Source organism: Eubalaena glacialis, chromosome X (assembly GCF_028564815.1).
Source record: "Eubalaena glacialis isolate mEubGla1 chromosome X, mEubGla1.1.hap2.+ XY, whole genome shotgun sequence".
NCBI lineage: Eukaryota > Metazoa > Chordata > Mammalia > Artiodactyla > Balaenidae > Eubalaena > Eubalaena glacialis.
In genome coordinates, this window is record NC_083736.1 from 64,572,061 (window position 1) to 64,593,231 (window position 21,171).

Here is a 21,171-nt window from a genome sequence, read left to right on the forward strand (position 1 = left end):
AGTTTTGGGTTGTGTTAATGAATGTGTTCATTTTTCCTCTTTAAAAAGTATGGGTGTGGCCATAGAAAGCTGTGCCGTGCATGTTCATGAACTCTGCTAGTCTGCTATATTGTTTGTGAGTGAGAGATGGTTCTCAATTACACCTCTCCAAGTTTTCTCTTTGAAATAAAAATTATTTTGGTTAAAAGTTACAATTAAAACAAGTGGTTGAGACTATATATGAGCAATAGTGTCAAATGGATAGGTGCCTTTGCTTTTATTATTTATTTATTTTTAATCAATTGTAACCGATTTTTAAAAAATATTTATTTATTTATTTTATTTGGCTGCGCCAGGTCTTCGTTGCGGCATGCGGGATCCTTAGCTGTGGCATGCATGCAGGATCTAGTTCCCCGACCAGGGATCAAACCCAGGCCCCTTGCATTGGGAGCATGGGGTCTTACCCACTGGACCACCAGGAAAGTCCCTGTGCTTTTGTTTTTAAAGGAAAATGTAGTTTACTCCTAAATCAGTGGTTCTCAAACTTTCTGTTCTCAGGTCCCCCTTGCACTCTGAAAAAATTATCAAAGAGATTTTTCATATGTAGGTTATAACTATTGATATTTACCATATTAAAAATTAAAACAGAAAATTTAAATTTATTTCCTGATTGAATTAATTTGAGACGAACCCACTGCATGTTAATGTCAATTAAAAAGTAATTATATTTTAAAAATGAATGAGAAGATTGTTTCACAGTTTTGAAAAGCTCCTTAATGCCTGGCTTAATAGAAATAGCTAGATTCTTATATCTGCTTCTGCATCCAATCTATTACAATATCACACATCACGTAGCCTCTGGAAAACTATGTCTTAGTATTATCATAAAAATAGTTTTGACTAGGCAGATCCTCTAAAAGGTTGTCAGTTTGTTCCAGAATATAAAAGAGCATAATGAAGGACAAACCTGGAAAGTAAATTTTATTTGCCCTGGTATAAACCTGAGTCTGAAATAAAGGTCTGTAATGTGTTAAAATGGAGCAAAGTTATCTTGATTTTTTGATGGGCTTGCTTCCTTAGTTTACTAATTAATGGTTTCACTTACAATATGAAAGGCTATTCTTTACCTTGTATGTAATCTGCCTAGATAGCAGATTCTGTGTTTTATCAGAATAATTTTCTGATCTTTATTGTCTTTATTATGTCTTTACTCTTGATCATTTAATGGCAAACAAACAAAGAACAAAGTTTCCTCATTTATTAAAGAGCTAAAGTTCTTTAGAATTGTGTTACTTCCTATGCTTATTTGTAAACGTTTTATTGTCATTTTGCTTGAATAGGTAACCAAGTACTGTTTCTTAGGCACCCATGATCCTATTTTAATCAAGCGCCCAAACTGCCTCTAACAACTCTTGATTTTGCCTTCTGAAAAGTCACATCCCAAATATAGAAGATATAAAATAAAGTTTTCAGGATATCTTTTAAAGCTAAAATTATCTTTGAGATTTTCAAAAGGGCCCCTGGAAAACTGCAAAGATTTATTCTTTCTCCTCATAAAGAGAGAAATATAAGAAGTAATTAGGGGGCTTCCCTGGTGGCGCAGTGGTTAAGAATCCGCCTGCCAATGCAGGGGACACAGGTTCGAGCCCTGGTCCGGGAAGATCCCACATGCCGCGGAGCAACTAAGCCCATGCGCCACAACTACTGAGCCTGCACTCTAGAGCCTGCGAGCTACAACTGCTGAAGCCCGTGTGCCTAGAGCCCGTGCTCTGCAACAAGAGAAGCCACCGCAATGAGAAACCTGCGCACTGCAACGAAGAGTAGCCCCCGCTCGCCGCAACTAGAGAAAGCCTGCGCGCAGCAACAAAGACCCAACGCAGCCAAAAATAAATAAATGAATAAATAAATAAATAAATTAAAAAAAATAAATAAAAGACCAAACATTAAAAAAAAAAAGAGAAGTAATTATGTTTGTTTGATGGGTTACTATTGTAAGAGTTGCATGAGAAGAGTTGCAAAATCAGAAGAGATGCTCAGCCTTCTCTATGTTAAATTTTTATAGGTAAAACATTATTAATATAAAAATTTCAGATATTTTATACTTTATGGGCAGTTTCTGGAGATTTCTGACTATCTTCTCTGTTCCTAGTGTATTTTTACCTTCAAGAGAAACACTTATGAATCATTTTCAATAATGGATAGAATATCTAGATAGAGGAGCAACAAGGAAACAGAGGATGCCAACAACACTATAAACCAATTAAACCTAACAGACATTATGCAGAATACTCCATCCAACAACAGCAGAAAACACTTTATGCTCAAGTGCTCATGGAATATTCTCCAGTAGAGACCATATATTTGGCTACAAAACAAGTCTCAATAAATTTAATAAGACTGAAATAGAGTATATTCTCTGACCATAATGGAATGAAGCTAGAAATCTACAACAGAAATAAAACTGGAGAATTCAGAAGTATGTGGAAATTAAGCAATAACCAATGGGTCAAAGAAAAAAATCACAAGAGAAGTTAGAAAATACCTAGAGATGTAAGAAAACAAAAACACAACACACCGAAATTTATGGGATGCAGTGAAGGCAAGTACTCAGAGGGAAGTTTATAGCTGTAAATACCTACATTAGAAAAAAAGAGGGACTTCCCTGGTGGTCCAGTGGTTAAGACTCCATGCTTCCAATGCAGGGGGCATGAGTTCGATCCCTGGTCAGAGAACCAAGATCCCACATACCAAGTGGCATGGCCAAATAAAATAAAATAGAATATACTTTTTTAAAAAAGAAAAAATTTAAAGCAATAACATAACTGTAAACCTTGAGAAACTAGAAAAACGAGCAAAATAAACTCAAAGCTACTAGAGGAGGGAAATAATAAAGAGCAGAGAAAAATGAAATAGAGAATAGAAAAACAATAGAGAGAATCAATGAAACCAAGAATTTGAAGAGATTAACAAAATTGATAAACCTTTAGCTACACTGACAATAAAAGAGGGAAGACTCATTACTAGAATCAGATTCTAGTAATTCAAAAGAGGGGATATCACTACTGACCTTACAGAAATAAAAAGGATTACTATGAACTATTGTATGCCAACAAATTAGATTTCCTAGATGAAACAACAAATTCCTAGAAGCACACACATTACTTAAACTGACTTAAGAAGAAACAGAAAATCTCAACAGACCTAAAAAAATTAAAAGAGAATCAGTAACCAAAACCCTCCTAATAAAAAAGTCCAGGATGACAAGGCTTTAGTGATTAATTCTACCAAACACTTAAAGAATTAACACCAACACTTTTCAAACTCTTCCAAAAAACTGAAGAGTAGGGAATATTTCCCAACTCATTCTATGAAGCCAGCATTACTCTGGCAGCAAGCCAAATTAAGATATCATAAGGAAAGAACATTACAGACCAATATACTATATGAATAATGATTCAAAACTCTTCAACAAACTACCAGTAAGCCAAATCCTACAACATATGAAAAGATTATACACTGTGACCAGGTGGGATTTAACCCAGGAATGCAAGGTTGGTTCAGCATAAGCAAATCAATCGATGATATATTAATATATCATTAATAGAACAAAAGAAAAAAACCCACGTGATCATCTCAATTGATGCAGAAAAATCATTTGATAAAATCCAAGACGTTTTCATGATAAAGAAAAAAAACACTCAGAAAACTAGGAATAGAAGGGAATATACTCAGCCTGATACAGGATATTTACAAAAGCTCACAGGTAACATAATCAATGGAGAAAGACTGAAAGCTTTCTTCCTAAGGTCAGGAACAAAAGAAGGATGCCTGTGTTCACTGCTGTTATTGTACTGGAAGTTCTAGCCAGAGAAATCAGGCAAGAAAAAGGAATAAAAGGCATCCACATTAAAAAGGAAGAAATAAAACTATTGCTGATCACAGATGAGATGATCATATATATATATATATATATAAATCCCAATGAATCCACAAGAAATGTATGAATTCAACAAAGTTGCAGTGTACAAGAGCAACATGCAAAAATCAGCTGTGTTTCCATACATTAGCAGTGAACAATCCAAAAAGGAAATGAAGGAAACAATTCCATTTACAATAGCATCCAAAAGAATAAAATACCTAGGAGTAAATTTAGCCAAGGAGGTGAAAGACTTATATACTTATAACTATAAAATATTGATGAAAGAAACTAAACAAGACCTAAATAATGGAAAGGCATCCCATGTTCATGGATTGGAAGACTTAATATTGATAAGATATCAAAACTACCTTAAGCAATACCTACCAAATTCTGACAGCCTTTTTTGCAGAAATAGAAAAGCCAATCCTCAAATTCATATGGAATTGTAAGGGCCCCCAAAAGTCAACATAATCTCAAAAAAGAAGAACAAAGTTGGAGGAGTCATACTTCCCCATTTCAAAACTTACAGCAAAGCAACAGTAATCAGAGCAGTGTGGTACTGCCTTAAGGATAAACATATAGACTAATAAAACAGAACTGAGAATCCAGAAATAAACATCTATGGCCAACTGATTTTCAACAAGAATGTCAATACTCCTTAACGAGGAAAAGAAGTCTCTTCAAAAAATACTGCTGGGGCAAATGGATTTCCACACACAAAAGAATGAAGCTGGATGCTTACCTCATACCATATACAAAAATTAACTCAAAATGGACCAATGGCCTAAATATAAGAGCTAAAACTATAAAGCTCTTAGAAGAAAATATAGGGGCAAATCTTCATGACCTTGGATTTGGCAATAGATTCTTAAATATGACACTAAAATCATGAGCAACAAAAGAAAAGGTAGATAAACTGGACTTCATCAAAATTAAAATCTGTTGTGCATCAAAGGACATTATCAAGAAAGTGAAAAGACAACCTACAGAATAGGAGAAAAAACTTGCAAATGATGTACCTGATAAGGGTTTTGTGAGATAATAGAAAATATATATATTGGTCTCTGCCTCTTGTTCCTGGTACAGAGCTCCTAAAACTCCTATAATTTCCCAAGTGATAAGAACACTAGAAGCATCTCTTGTTCTAATATTGGTCTTTGATCGTTGTTCCTGACACAGAGCTCCTGAAACCCTTGTAATTTCCTGGGTGATAGGAGTATCTTTTGTTCTAGTGAGGTGACTCTGGGTGGGCTCCTGTATGAGGACTAGTCACTGGAAAGACCAAGCCATGATTATAAGCTTGACATTTTAAGCCCCGTCCCCCTCTCTCTTAAGAAGGGATAAGGGCTGAAAATGGAGTTAATGATTAATCATGCCTACGTGATGAAGCATCCATAAAAATCCCCAAAGTACAGGGTTCAGAGAGCTTCCGGGTTGATGAAGTCATGAAGGTGCTGGGAAAGTGGCATGTCTGGAGAGGGCATGGAAGATCTGCGCCCCTTCTCACATACCTTGCCCTACTCATCTTTTCCATCTGGATGTTCATCTGCATCCTTTATCATCTCCGTTTATAATAAACTGGTAACCATAAGTAAATGTTTCCCTGAGCTCCATGAGACTCTCTAGCAAATTAATTGAACCCAAGGGGAGAGCTGTTGGGATCTCTGATCTATAGCCATTGGTCAGAAGCCCAGGTGAATTGCAGCACACTCAGCTGGTGTCACAGAAAATTGCTTCGTGTGGGGGAAAATATCCATACGTTTGGTGACCAGAAGTGTTCTCTGTGAAGGTAAAGGAGGTATACAGGAAAGAAAAAACACAGGAGGGGGAAGAAACTTTAGGTTTTTCTTTTTTAGGCTTAATACAAGCAACAATAAAAAGACAGCTAACCCAATTAAATGGGCAAAGGACTTGACAGACAAGTCCTTTTTTTCCCAAAGAAGATATATAAATGGACAATAAACACATGAAAAGACACTCAACATCATTAGTCATTAGGAAAATGCAAATAAAACCATGGGATACCACTTCATACTCACTAGGATGGCTACAAGGAGGTGGAGAAATTAGAAATTTCATTCAGTGCTTGTGGGAATGTAAAATGGTGTAGTGCTATGGAAAACAGTTTGGCAGTTCTGCAAAAAGCTAAATGTAGAATTATCGTATGACCCAGCAATTCCACTCCTAGATATAGATCCAAAAGATTGATAGCAGGGACTCAAACAGATATTTGCTTTGTATATTTGTACACCAATGCTCATAGCAGCATTATCCATAATAGCTAAAAGGTGATAACAACCCAAGAGTCCATCAACAGATGAATTGATAAACAAAATATGGTATAGCCATACAATAGAATATTATTCAGCCATAAAAAGGAATGAAGTACTAATATGTCACAACATGGATGAACCTTAAAAACATTATGTTAAGTGAAATAAGCCAGTCTCAAAAGTATAAATATCGTATGATTGCCCTTAAATGAAATATCTAGAATAGGCAAAATCATAGAGACATAAAGAACATTAGAGGTTACCAGGCGCTGGGAGAAGGGGGAATAGGGAGGTATTTTTTAATGGGTACAGAGTTTCTGTTTGGGGTGATGAAAAAGTTTTGGAAATAAATAGCACTAATGGTTGCACAACATTGTGAATGTAATTAATGCCACTGATTTGTATATGTAAAAATGGTTAAAATGGCAAATTTATGTTATATATATATTTTTTACCACAATAAAAACTCTTATGAAATAGTTATGTACTGTACCCCAATAGAGAAGTTTGCCTTCCTCCATTCTGATATTATTCGTTACCTTACTAAATTAACCACAGCCATTAACTCTCTGTAGTATACAGTTTTTGTTTTACTCTATTGCTGGCTTGAAGACTGCTATAAGTTACAGGCCAGAGTCTGTGTCTCCAACAAAGGACAGGCTCAGAGACTCACAGAAAAGGACTGTACAAGGTTCTTCAAACTACTGACCAGGTTCTTCAAACTACTGATGTATCAGAATAGACTCTCAGGTACAGGTTTCTAAGTTAACATTGCATAGACAACTTTGAGACCAGTGTACTTAGTGAGGATTTCCAGGGATTTTTTTTTTTAAGTTTAGAAGCATACAGCTTCATGAAAGCAGACTACTAACCAAAGATCTAGCACTAATGATATAAGACTGAATAAATTGATGAGGGAAATTTTATTGTGGTTATTTATTTGGAATATCATTGATTATGTTTTAATGTTCTGTTTTCTGAATTTATGAGAAAGTCCTTTTTCTTTGTAAGTTATTTGTAACTCAAAACAATTTAGTAGATGCTGCTTCTGTAAACTAAATTAAAATATTTTAAAATGATATGATTCTCACTTACCTCCTCCCAATCCTACCCCTCCCTTATGAATTCAGAAACTGTTCCTAAGTCTCCCTGTTTTTCATGGCAATATAGTTATTTGCATTGGTTCTATAAAAATCTTCCACTTTTTAAACCAGGATATAAATGGACTCATTGTGCAACAAAGGCCTTGCATGAACTATCCATATTTATGAAAGAGAGCCACTTAATCAGGTATGATAAGATACGTTTAAGGAATAAGGTTGCTCTTACCTCAGCTGTATGGAGTAAATGCCTACGAAGTCCTCTCAGTGAATTGTCCTGGTACCTGACTTATAGGGAGGGTTCCCAGTCTAAATGTGACAAAAAGTTCACTTTCCATAAGGCCAGGAACCTTAGTAAATTTGAAGGACCTTGAAAAAAGATGATTTTCCTCAAATTTATAAGTACTACAGGTAAATCTGGTGGAGAGAGTTTCTTGGCCTTTGTATCCTAGCTTTGGAATAGCAAAGGATAACATACCAATGCACATTCACACACACCTATGGGCAATTCAGTTTTCAATATACTTGTAAATCCATTTCCTAATTGCCCGTGTGTGTGTGTGTGTGTGTGTGTGTGTGTTTTACTCATCTTTTGAAACAGCTGTAACATCTTACTGGTTCCTTTATTAATTAACGAGTTAAATCTCTAACGTGTTCAAAAAATGAGAACAGAAATTAAAACTCTAAAAAGAGAGAAGATGGTAGATTTGGAAGACAAGCAAAGGAGATCCAAAACATACCTAGAGTTCCTAAAGAAGAAAATTGAAAAAAAATAAAACCAAATGTGTAAAAACAGTTCTAGAAAATTTTCTAGAAAAAGAGGAACACTTGAATTTACACATTGAAAAAGCATACTATATTCCAGAAAAACTGACAAAGAATCGTCAACACTAAGAAATTTCCTATTATAGTCTTTCCTGCTACCACATTTCTTTATTTTTTAATTAATAGATTTACTTTATTTTTTTTACTTTAAAATAAAATCCGTTTTTAATAACATTTTACAACCCATCATCCTTGGAGCTGTAACTAATGGTACATACAGACATACATATATATATGTATGTATGTCACATTTTCTTTATCCATTCATCCTTCAATGGATACTTAGACTATTTCCATGTCTTGACTATTGCGAATAATGCTGCAGTGAACATGGTGCTGCAGATATCTCTTTGCAATAGTGATTTCATTTCCTTCGGATATATACTCAGTAGTGGGACTTCTGGATCATATGGTGGTTCTATTTTTAATTTTTTGAGGAACCTCCACATTGTTTTCCATAGTACCTGTACCAATTTACAGTCCCATCAACAGTGCACAAGGATTCCCTTTTCTCCACATCCTCCCTTGCCTTTTTAAATTTTTTAAAAATTTATTTATTTATTTTTGGCTGCGTTGGGTCTTCGTTGCTGCATGCGGGCTTTTCTCTACTTGCGGACAGTGGGGGCTACTCTTTGTTGCGGTGTGCAGGCTTCTCATTGTGGTGGCTTCTCCTGTTGCAGAGGACAGGCTCTAGGCACGTGGGCTTCAGTAGTTGTGGCTTGCGGGCTTTAGAGCGCAGGCTCAGTAGTTGTGGCGCACAGGCTTAGCTGCTCGGCGGCATGTGGGATCTTCCCGGACCAGGGCTCAAACCCGTGTCCCCTGCATCGGCAGGTGGATTCTCAATCACTACGCCACCAGGGAAGCCCTCTCCCTTGCCTTTTTGATGATAGCCATTCTTCTTTTTTTTTTTTAACATCTTTATTGGAGTATAATTGCTTTACAATGGTGTGCTAGTTTCTGCTTTATAACAAAGTGAATCAGCTATACATATACATATGTCCCCATACCTCTTCCCTCTTGCATCTCCCTCCCTCCCACCCTCCCTATCCCACCCCTCTAGGTGGTCACAAAGCACCGAGCTGATCTCCCTGTGCTATACGGCTGCTTCCCACTACCTATCTATTTTACGTTTGGTAGTGTATATATGTCCATGCCACTCTCTCTCTTTGTCCCAGCTTACCCTTCCCCCTCCCCGTATCCTCAAGTCCATTCTCTAGTAGGTCTGCATCTTTATTCCCGTCAGGCCCCTAGGTCCTTCATGATCATTTTTTTTTTTAAGATTCCATATACATGTGTTAGCACACGGTATTTGTTTTTCTCTTTCTGTCTTACTTCACTCTGTATGACAGACTCTAGGTCCATCCACCTCACTACAAATAACTCAGTTTCATTCCTTTTTATGGCTGAGTAATATTCCACTGTATATATGTGCCACATTTTCTTTATCCATTAATCTGTCGATGGACGCTTAGGTTGCTTCCATGTCCTGGCTATTGTAAATAGAGCTGCAATGAACATTGTGGTACATGACTCTTTTTGAATTATGGTTTTCTCAGGGTATATGCCCAGTAGTGGGATTGCTGGGTCATATGGTAATTCTATTTTTAGTTCTTTAAGGAACGTCCATACTGTTCTCCATAGTGGCTGTATCAATTTACATTCCCACCAACAGTGCAAGAGGGTTCCCTTTTCTCCACACCCTCTCCAGCATTTATTGTTTCTAGATTTTTTGATGATGGCCATTCTGACCAGTGTGAGCTGATACCTCACTGTAGTTTTGATTTGCATTTCTCTAATGATTAATGATGTTGAGCATTCTTTCTTGTGTCTGCTGGCAATCTGTATATCTTCTTTGGAGAAATGTCTATTTAGGTCTTCTGCCCATTTTTGGATTGGGTTGTTTGTTTTTTTCATATTGAGCTGCATGTGCTGCATGTAAATTTTGGAGATTAATCCTTTGTCAGTTGCTTCATTTGCAAATATTTTCTCCCATTCTGACGGTTGTCTTTTCATCTTGTTTATGGTTTCCTTTGCTGTGCAAAAGCTTTTAAGTTTCATTAGGTCCCATTTGTTTATTTTTGGTTTTATTTCCATTTCTCTAGGAGGTGGGTCAAAAAGGATCTTGCTGTGATTTATGTCATAGAGTGTTCTGCCTACGTTTTCCTCTAAGAGTTTGATGGTGTCTGGCTTACATTTTGGTCTTTAAACCACTTTGAGTTTATTTTTGTGTATGGTGTTAGGAAGTTTTCTAATTTCATTCTTTTACATGTAGCTGTCCAGTTTTCCCAGCACCACTTATTGAAGAGGCTGTCTTTTCTCCACTGTATATTCTTGCCTCCTTTATCAAAGATAAGGTGACCATATGTGCGTGGGTTTATCTCTGGGCTTTCTATCCTGTTCCATTGATCTATATTTCTGTTTTTGTGCCAGTACCATACTGTCTTGATTACTGTAGATTTGTAGTATAGTCTGAAGTCAGGGAGCCTGATACCTCCAGCTCCGCTTTTCTTTCTCAAGATTGCTTTGGCTATTCGGGGTCTTTTGTGTTTCCATACAAATTGTGAGATTTTTTGTTCTAGTTCTGTGAAAAATGCCAGTGGTAGTTTGATAGGGATTGCATTGAAACTGTCGATTGCTTTGGGTAGTAGAGTCATTTTCACAATGTTGATTCTTCCAATCCAAGAACATGGTATATCTCTCCATCTATTTGTATCATCTTTAATTTCTTTCATCAGTGTCTTATAATTTTCTGCATACAGGTCTTTTGTCTCCTTAGATAGGTTTATTCCTAGATACTTTATTCTTTTTCTTGCAATGGTAAATGGGAGTGTTTTCTTAATTTCTCTTTCAGATTTTTCATCATTAGTGTATAGGAATGCAAGAGATTTCTGTGCATTAATTTGGTATCCTGCTACTTTACCAAATTCATTGATTAGCTCTAGTAGTTTTCTGGTAGCATCTTTAGGATTCTCTATGTATAGTATCATGTCATGTGCAAACAGTGACAGCTTTACCTCTTCTTTTCCTATTTGGATTCCTTTTATTTCTTTTTCTTCTCTGACTGCTGTGGCTAACACTTCCAAACTATGTTGAATAATAGTGGTGAGAGTGGGCAACCTTGTCTTGTTCCTGATCTTAGTGGAAATGGTTTCAGTTTTACACCATTGAGGACGATGTTGGCTGTGGGTTTGTCATATATGGCCTTTATTATGTTGAGGAAAGTTTCCTCTGTGCCTATATTCTGGAGGGTTTTTATCATAAATGGGTGTTGAATATTGTCAAAGCTTTCTCTGCATCTATTGAGATGATCATATGGTTTTTCTCCTTCCATTTGTTAATATGGTGTATCACGTTGATTGATTTGCGTATATTGAAGAATCCTTGCATTCCTGGGATAAACCCCACTTGATCATGGTGTATGATCCTTTTAATGTGTTGTTGGATTCTGTTTGCTAGTATTTTGCTGAGGATTTTTGCATCTATATTCATCAGTGATATTGGCCTGTAGTTTTCTTTCTCTGTGACATCTTTGTCTGGTTTTGGTATCAGACTGATGGTTGCCTCATAGAAGGAGTTTGGGAGTGTTCCTCCCTCTGCTATATTTTGGAAGAGTTTGAGAAGGATAGGTGTTAGCTCTTCTCTAAATGTTTGATAGAATTCGCCTGTGAAGCCATCTGGTCCTGCGGTTTTGTTTGTTGGAAGATTTTTTTAAATTAATTAATAAATTTATTTATTTTTGGCTGTGGTGGGTCTTCGTTTCTGTGAAAGGGCTTTCTCTAGTTGCGGCGAGTGGGGGCCACTCTTCATCGCGGTGTGCGGGCTTCTATCGCGGCCTCTCTTGTTGCGGAGCACAGGCTCCAGATGCGCAGGCTCAGTAGTTGTGGCTCACGGGCCCAGCTGCTCCGCGGCATGTGGGATCTTCCCATACCAGGGCTCGAACCTGTGTCCCCTGCATTGGCAGGCAGATTCTCAACCACTGCGTCACCAGGGAAGTCCCCTGTTGGAAGATTTTTAATCACAGTTTCAATTTCAGTGCTTGTGATTGGTCTGTTCATATTTTCTATTTCTTCCTGGTTCCGTTACAGAAGGTTGTGCATTTCTAAGAATTTGTCCATTTTATTGGCATATAGTTGCTTGTAGTAATCTCTCATGATCCTTTGTATTTCTGCAGGGTCAGTGGTTACTTCTCCTTTTTCACTTCTAATTCTATTGATTTGAGTCTTCTCCCTTTTTATCTTGATAAGTCTGGCTAATGGTTTATCAATATTGTTTATCTTCTCAGAGAACCAGCTTTTAGTTTTATTGATCTTTGCTATCATTTCCATCATTTCTTTTCCATTTATTTCTGATCTGATCTTTATGATTTATTTCCTTCTGCTAACTTTGGGGTTTTTTTGTTCTTCTTTCTGTAATTGCTTTAGGGGTAAGGTTAGGTTGTTTATTTGAGATGTTTCTTGTTTCTTAAGGTAGGATTGTATTGCTATAAACTTCCCTCTTAGAACTGCTTTTGCTGCATCCCATAGGTTTTGGGTCGTCGTGTTTTCATTGTCATTTGTTTCTAGGTATTTTTTGATTTCCTCTTTGACTTCTTCAGTGATCTCTTCGTTATTAAGTAGTGTGTTGTTTAGCCTCCATGTGTTTGTATTTCTTACAGATTTTTTCCTTTAATTGATATCTAGTCTCATAGCGTTGTGGTCAGAAAAGATACTTGATACGATTTCAATTTTCTTAAATTTACCAAGGCTTGATTTGTGACCCAAGATATGATCTATCCTGGAGAATGTTCCATGAGCAGTTGAGAAGAATGTGTATTCTGTCGTTCTTGGATGGAATGTCCTATAAATATCAATTAAGTCCACCTTGCTTAATGTATCATTTAAAGCTTGTGTTTCCTTATGTATTTTCATTTTGGATGCTCTGTCCATTGGTGAAAGTGGGGTGTTAGAGTCCCTTACTATGATGGTGTTACTGTCAATTTCCCCTTTTATGGCTGTTAGTGTTTGCCTGATGTATTGAGGTGCTCCTACGTTGGGTGCATAAATATTTACAATTCTTATATCTTCTTTTTGGATTGATCCCTTGATCATTATGTAGCATCCTTCTTTGTCTCTTGTAATAGTCTTTGTTTTAAAGTCTATTTTGTCTGATATGAGAATTGCTACTCCAGCTTTCTTTTGATTTCCCTTTGCATGGAATATCTTTTTCCATCCCCCACTTTCAGTCTGTATGTGTCCCTAGGTCTGAAGTGGGTCTCTTGTAGACACCATATATACGGGTCTTGTTTTTCTATCCATTCAGCCAGTCTATGTCTTTTGGTTGCAGCATTTAATCCATTTACATTTAAGGTAATTATCATTATGTATGTTCCTATTATCATCTTAATTGTTTTGGGTTTATTATTGTAGGTCTTTTCCTCCTCTTGTGTTTCCTGCCTAGAGAAGTTCCTTTAGCATTTGTTGTAAAGCTGGTTTGGTGGTGCTGAATTCTCTTAGCTTTTGCTTGTCTGTAAAGGTCTTAATTTCTCCATCAAATCTGAATGAGATCCTTGCTGGGTAGAGTAATCTTGGTTGTAGGTTTTTCTCCTTCATCACGTTAAATATGTCCTGCCACTCCCTTCTGGCTTGCAGAGTTTCTGCTGAAAGATCAGCTGTTAACCTTATGGGGATTCCCTTATGTGTTATTTGTTGTTTTCCCTTGCTGCTTTTAATATTTGTTCTTTGTATTTAATTTTTGATAGTTTGATTAATATGTGCCTTGGCGTGTTTCTCCTTGGATTTATCCTGTATGGGACTCTCTGTGCTTCCTTGACTTGAATAACTATTTCCTTTCCCATATTAGGGAAGTTTTCAACTATAATCTCTTCAAATATTTTCTCAGTCCCTTTCTTTTTCTCTTCTTCTTCTGGGACCCCTATCATTCGAATGTTGGTGTGTTTAATGTTGTCCCAGAGGTCTCTGAGACTGTCCGGAATTCTTTTCATTCTTTTTTCTTTATTCTGCTCTGCAGTAGTTATTTCCACTATTTTATCTTCCAGGTCACTTATCCGTTCTCCTGCCTCAGTTATTCTGCTATTGATCCCTTCTAGAGAATTTTTAATTTCATTTATTGTGTTGTTCATCACTGTTTGTTTGCTCTTTAGTTCTTCTAGGTCCTTGTTAAACGTTTCGTGTATTTTCTCCATTCTATTTCCAAGATTTTGGATCATCTTTACTATCATTATTCTGAATTCTTTTTCAGGTAGACTGCCTATTTCCTCTTCATGTGTTAGGTCTGGTGGGTGTTTGCCTTGCTCCTTCATCTGCTGTGTGTTTTTCTGTCTTCTCATTTTGCTTAACTTACTCTGTTTGGGGTCTCCTTTTCGCAGGCTGCAGGTTCATAGTTCCCGTTGTTTTTGGTGTCTGTCCCCAGTGGCTAAGGTTGGTTCAGTGGGTTGTGTAGGCTTCCTGGTGGAGGGGACTAGTGCCTGTGTTCTGGTGGATGAGGCTGTATCTTGTCTTTCTGGTGGGCAGGTCCACGTCTGTTGGTGTGTTTGGGGGTGTCTGTGTCCTTATTATGGTTTTAGGCAGCCTCTCTGCTAATGGATGGGGTTGTGTTCCTGTCTTGCTAGTTGTTTGGAATGGAGTGTCCAGCACTGGAGCTTGCTGGTTGTTGAGTGAAGCTGGGTCTTGGCGTTGAGATGGAGATCTCTGGGAGGTTTTCGCCATTTGATATTACGTGGATCTGGGAGGTCTCTTGTGGACCAGTGTCCTGAACTTGGCTCTTCCACCTCCGTGGCACAGCCCTGATGCCTGGCTGGAGCACCAAGAGCCTGTCCTCCACACGGCTTTTGCAGCTTGAAGTTCTTTATCACCTTGTAAATCACCCAACAGCAAAGATTAATTTCTCCCAGGTTGGTCTGTGGGTTGGCTGCTTTGGAATTCAGGTTTGATCCACGTGTGTTTCATTTCCAGGGCCCAGGTGGAAGAGCATTGGCACAGGGGCACGCTTTTCTCCTGTTGCTGGAAGGAGCACCGATGATAGCCATTCTTTAAAGCAGTTTTAGGTTCACAGCAAAATTGAGTGGAAAGTACTGAGTGTTCCCATATATACCCTATCCCCCAATGCATACAACCTCCCCCACTATTGACATCCTGTACCATAGTGGTACATTTGTTACAATCAATGAATCTACAGTGACATATCATTTTTACCCAAATTCCATAGGTTACATTAGGATTCACTCTTGGTGTTGTACATTCTATGGATTTTGACAAATGTATAATAACATGTATCCACCATTGTAGTATCATACATAATAGTTTCACTGCCCGAAAAATTTTCTGTGTTCTATCTATTCAACCCTCCTTCCACAACTCACCCCTGGCGACCAATGATCCTTTTATTGTCTCCATAGTTTTGTCTTTTCTGGAATGTCATATAGTTGGAATCATATAGTATGCGGCATTTTCAGATTGGCTTCCTTCACTTAGTAATATGCACTTAAGTTTCCTTCATGTCTTTTCATGGCTTAATAGTTCATTTCTTCTTAACCCTGAATAATATTTCATTGTTTGGACATTCCACAGTTTATCCATTCACCTACTGAAGGACATCTTGGTTGCTTCCAAATTTTAGCAATTGTGAATAAAGCTGCTATAAACATCCATGTGCAGGTCTTTTCATGGACATGTTTTCAATTTATTTGGGTAAATACCAGGGAACACAGCTGCTGGATTGTATAGCAAGAGTACACTTAGTTTTGTAAGAAACTGCCAAGCTGTCTTTCAACGTGGCTAAACCATTTTGCATTCCTGTCAGCAATGAATGAGCATCCCTGTTGTTCCACATACTTACCAGCATTTGGTGTTTTCAGTGTTTTAAATTTTTGCCATTCTAACAGGTGTGTCGTGGCATCTCATTGTTGCTTAAATTTGCAGGTCTCTAATGACATAGATAGATAGATGATAAATAAATAGATAGATAGGTAAGAGTCTAGCTGTGTTCCTAGAAAGAAGAAATTGATTTTTCAGTAGACAGCTAGCATTCTGATATACTTTTAAAATAAAAGGCACTGAAGGTATGAATTTCACGCTGAGCACTGCTTTAGCAATTTAGATTCTGTTATGAGGTATTCTTGTTATCATGATTTTCTAGATTTTCCGTTATTACTGTTGTTTAAAATGTCCAACTGGTCAAGGGTTTTGTTTCCTGATTCCATTATTAATTTCTAGTTTTATTGCATTGTGATCAGATAATGTTGTCTGTTTTATTTCTATGTCTTAGAATTTATTCACGTTTTTCTTTTTTTTATTCAGGTTTTTCTTGTGATCAGTTTTGTAAATGTTCAAAGGGCACATGAAAAGAAAATGAGTTTTCTATTCTCAGGCTATAAAGTATGTTTTCAGGCTATAGAGTATATTTCTATTAAATCTTCCATACTAAGAATGTTATTTAGGTATCCTCTGTCCTTTCTTTTTATTGTTTGCATTCTTTTAAATGCCTGCCATAGATTGAGAGAGGTGAACTAAATTTTATGTGTTTATGTTCTTCCTTATAATTCCTATAGTTTGATATCAAAATCCATCAAAGATATCATGCATGAACACACACAAAATGATAGACCAATAATTTCTAAATATTAGGAAACCAAATTCATCAGCATTTTAAAAAATAATAATACACCATGACCAAATAGGGGTTATTCCAGAAATGCAACAATGACTCAATTTTAGGAAATATATTATTATTATAATTCAATATATTAATACTTCAAAAGAGAAAAACCATATGATTATCTCTATAGAAGCTTAAAAGGCATGTAATTCAATTCAATATCTATTGATTTTTAAAAAAATTCTAAATAAAACAGAAACAGATGGACACAATATAATAAAGTCTATCTAATAATACCATCCTTAATCAGGAAACAGTAGCAAGCTATTATGTAACTTCAAAAGGTTTACTATTATTTTGATTATTTCATAACAAAATGTTAGCAGTATCTGATATCGTAGTTTTGGTTTGGAAGACTCTGTACCCTACATTTAGTCAAAGTTAAAACTTGATTAAATTAGACATCAAATCTAGTGACCTAAGAGCAATAAAGTCATGTTGAACAATTATGGTCCTATTTTTATACTCAATACTATACTTCAATAAAAATCAAGGTAAAAAATGTTCTTACTCTAAGTAGTATGTCAAAGAGTCAAAATACAGACATACCATGGGGAAAAGTTAGCTCTTAAAGAATCATTTGACTGGTTATCAAGTATTGCAGTAGGACAAATTTCTGGTGATAAAGACTAGGTTATTAAGATTTGAAACCCCTTTTATAACTGTGTTACCAAACTCCCAGTCCCACTGTACCTGTTTCTTTCAGGAGATTCCAGATGTCTCTGCATTTATGGATCTGATCAAGTGCACGATTCAGTAACCTGGTCTATTTGGTAAGAAAGCCATGAGAAAATTAGTCTCAACCAAACCAAACTTTAAGCAAATAAAAATAATATCATTTTCACTAAAAACAGTTAAAAATAAAACTATAGAAAAATGAAAGTATAAAGTGAATATTTGGAATTTATATATAAATATTAGCCTCTCTCTATATTTTTTTACTTTTCCTTAATGTTCCAGGAAAATGAGAATTATATAGAAAATCTTGAACATTATCAACTTCTTTAATAATCTAGGATAGAAGAGAAGCACTTCCAGAATGGTGGTATGAGGAGAGCCATGGATCCTCTCCCCAGCAAAACTACCATAACTGGTGAAAATTTTAAAACACCATCATGTGAAGTCTCAGGAAATTGCCCTAAGGGCATATAGCAAATGGGGAAACATCTATTCTAGGAAATCTACTGAGTCTCAGTAAGAACAGTGAGTACCTGTAGCAGTTGAGCCATGATCTGCTCACTCTCCCCCAAGCTCAGTGTGATGTAAGTGCACTTTAGGTGGGTGTGGCCAAGAAGATGGGGCTCACTCTATCCTTAGTTTCCAGGCTAGGGATGGCCAGAATGGGCATGCTGCCAGTACTTCTCATCCCCCTCCCCAAGATCTGTATTGCATTAGTTCTATTATAAACAAGCACAACTGAGAAGCCTTGAGCTCTCTTCTTCTACCCAGTCCCCATACCAGACACTGCAAATTGAGAATACTGCGTCTCAATTGCCCTCACCTCAGCTTGCTTATAAGATAGAGTTTCCATGCTGGAAGAGGCAAGCCAAGAATGCTAGGGACTACGACTTTTGCCTAGCCCTGACTCATAGAGCTGTATTGTCACTCTGATACAAATGGGTCACTATCTCTGCCTCTAGTTTCAAAGCAGTGGTATAGAGTTTCTGCTCAGGAGGAGAGGAAGGCCATTAGAAGAGTGAGCTCTGTAGCCACCCTAAGGAGACTGACTTTTATTGAAATAGAGCTTGAGGAAGTTCGAGTCTAAGGGCACTATAAAAAAAAGTGGAGATTTTGGTGTGGGCAATTAAGAGGCTGGTAACTAATGATATCAACAAGCCAAACAGTAGACCAGCTAGAAGTTTACAGAGAGAACCAGGGGAAGAGAAAGCTAAGAAGATTCCCTATCCCTTCAAAGGGGCCTTACTTTAATTGGATCAGACTGTGGAGCAATTTATGCCAAAGAGCATTTTCAAACACTCACGTGCACGTGCGTGCACATGCACATGCACACACACACACAAACACACACACACACACAGCAGTCACCTAGTAATTAGTCAAGACTTATATCTGTGTGTGATACCAATAAAAGAAGCCCATTCAGAAGCTTAACAGGGAGATCACAGAAAGAGATAGTCAAAAATAACCCTGCTAAAACTTCTTTCATCCCATTTCAGGGGAGGGGTCAGGGTGACTGCAAAGGCAAAGACTGTAATCTCTGATAAGTAATATCAGAAGCTGTATACTACTATACAGCTGTGGGAAACAGACTGCACTGAACTAGCCCAGCCAAGTCACTAAACAAATAAACAAGCAAATATTAACAGCAAGTCCCAGAGGGGGGGGAATCAGTATCCAAAGATGTTCCAATATATTATGCAAAATGTCCAGTTTTCAACAAAAAATTATAAGATATGCAAAGAAACAAGAAGTATGACCCATACACAGGAATAAAGTAGGCAACAGGAACTGACTTTGGAAAGGTCCAATGTTGGAACTTAGCAGACGCAGATTTCAAAGTAGCTATTATAAATATGTTCAAACAACTAAAGGAAACCACACTTAAAGAAGGAAGGTATGATGACAATGTCAGGAAATGCAGAATCTTGATTAAAAAGGCAGTGGGATAACATATTCAATGTAATGAAAGAAAATATCAGTCATCCAAGAATCTAATATCCAGTAAAACTATCTTTCAGAGCTGAAAGCAAAATAAATTCTCAGATTAAAAAAAGCTGAGAGGATCTTTTTGCTAGCAGAACCATTTTATAAAAATGCTAAGAGAGGTTCTTCAGGCTGAAAACAAGTGACACCAGATAGTAATCTGAATCCAAATGAAGAAACAAAGTGTACTGATAAAAGTAATTATGTAACTGTAAAAGAAAGTATAAATATATATTTCTTCTTTCTTCTCTTGTTTTAAAAAACAACTGTATAAAACTATATATAGTTTTTTAAATACCATTTCACCAACCCAAGAAGAAAATACATTCTTTCTCAAGCACACATGGCACTTTATCCAGGACAGACCATTTGTTAGGCCACAACACAGACTTCAAATAAATTTAAAATAACTTGAAGTCACACAAAGTATGTACTCTGTCCACAGTGGAACAAGACTAGAAATCAGTAAGATAGTAATAAATCTGGGAAACATGTGGATATTAAACAATAGATTCCTAAATAAACAATGGGTCAAAGAAGAAATCAGAATGAAAATTAGAAAATATTTTGCGATGAATGAAAAGAAAAAAACAAACCAATACTTATGGGATGCTGCTCAAGCTATGATGCTATGGTCTGAATATATGCCCCCAAATTCATATGTTAAAATCATACCCCAAAGGTGAAGGTATTAGCAGGTGGGGCCTTTGAGAGATGCTAAAGTCATAGGATGGAGCCCTCATACATGAGATTTGGGCTTTTTATAAGAAGGTTCCAAAGAGATCCTTGGCGCTTTCCATCATGGGAGGACACAGCAAAAAGGTGTCAGCTATAAAGGAGGAAGAGAGGCCTCATCAGAGAACACAACCATGCTGGCACCTTGATCTTGGGACTTCCAGCCTCCAGAACTGTGAGAAATAAATTTCTGTTGTTTATAACCTACCCAGTCTATTGTGTTTTGTTATAGCAGCTTGAATGGACTAAGACAGAAAATTGGTACTGATTGGTGGGGTGCTGCTGTAACAAATACCTAAAAATATGGAAGCAGCTTTGGAACTGGATAATGGGCAGAGTCTGGAAGAGTTTGGAGGTGCATGCTAGAAAGTCTACATTGCCATGAATGGACTGTTAAGGGAAATTCTCTTGAGGACCAAGAAAGAGAAGAGGAGAGCTGTAGAGAAAGCCTCAGTCTTCTTAGAGAATATCTAAGTGGTTGTGAACCGAATGTTGGTAGAAATATGGATAGTAAATGTCATTCTGATGAGGTCTCACATGGAAATGAGGAACATTGGAAACTAGAGGAAAGGAGGCAAGGCCATCCTTGCTATAAAGTGGCAAAGAGCTTGGCTGAATTGTGTTTGTGTTCCCAGTGTTTTATAGAAGATAGTACTTGTGAGCGATGAAATTGATATTTGGCTGAAGAAATTTCTAAGCAAAGTGTTGAAGAGTGGCTTGGTTTCTCTTGAATGCTTACAGTAAAATGTGAGAAGAGAGAAATGATTTAAAGGTGGAATTGTTAATCAAAAATTAAGCAGAATTTTAAAATGCGGAAAATTCTCAGCCCATTAATATTGAAAGAAATAAGAAAGCTTCAAATGGAGAGAACACCAAGGGTGTGGCTGAATTGATAAGGAGATTGCTGTGGATGAACCATCTCAACAGAAGCTAGGAGCTATTCGTCAAGACAATGGGGAGATTGGTCAGCCATCTAAACAGAAGCCAGGACCTATTGTCCAAAGCAAAGGAAGAATAACCTCAA

At 37.0% G+C, this 21,171-nt stretch overlaps 1 protein-coding gene across 1 annotated transcript in view; it reads right to left on the reverse strand.

The window, feature by feature from the left end:
• The window catches only part of TEX11 (testis expressed 11), a 360,718-nt gene that overhangs the window by 42,254 nt on the left and 297,293 nt on the right, over positions 1–21,171 (reverse strand). The window contains exon 24 of the mRNA XM_061178154.1: positions 17,442–17,509. Coding sequence (XP_061034137.1) covers positions 17,442–17,509 — 68 coding nt within the window. The remainder of the gene's footprint in view (positions 1–17,441; positions 17,510–21,171) is intronic.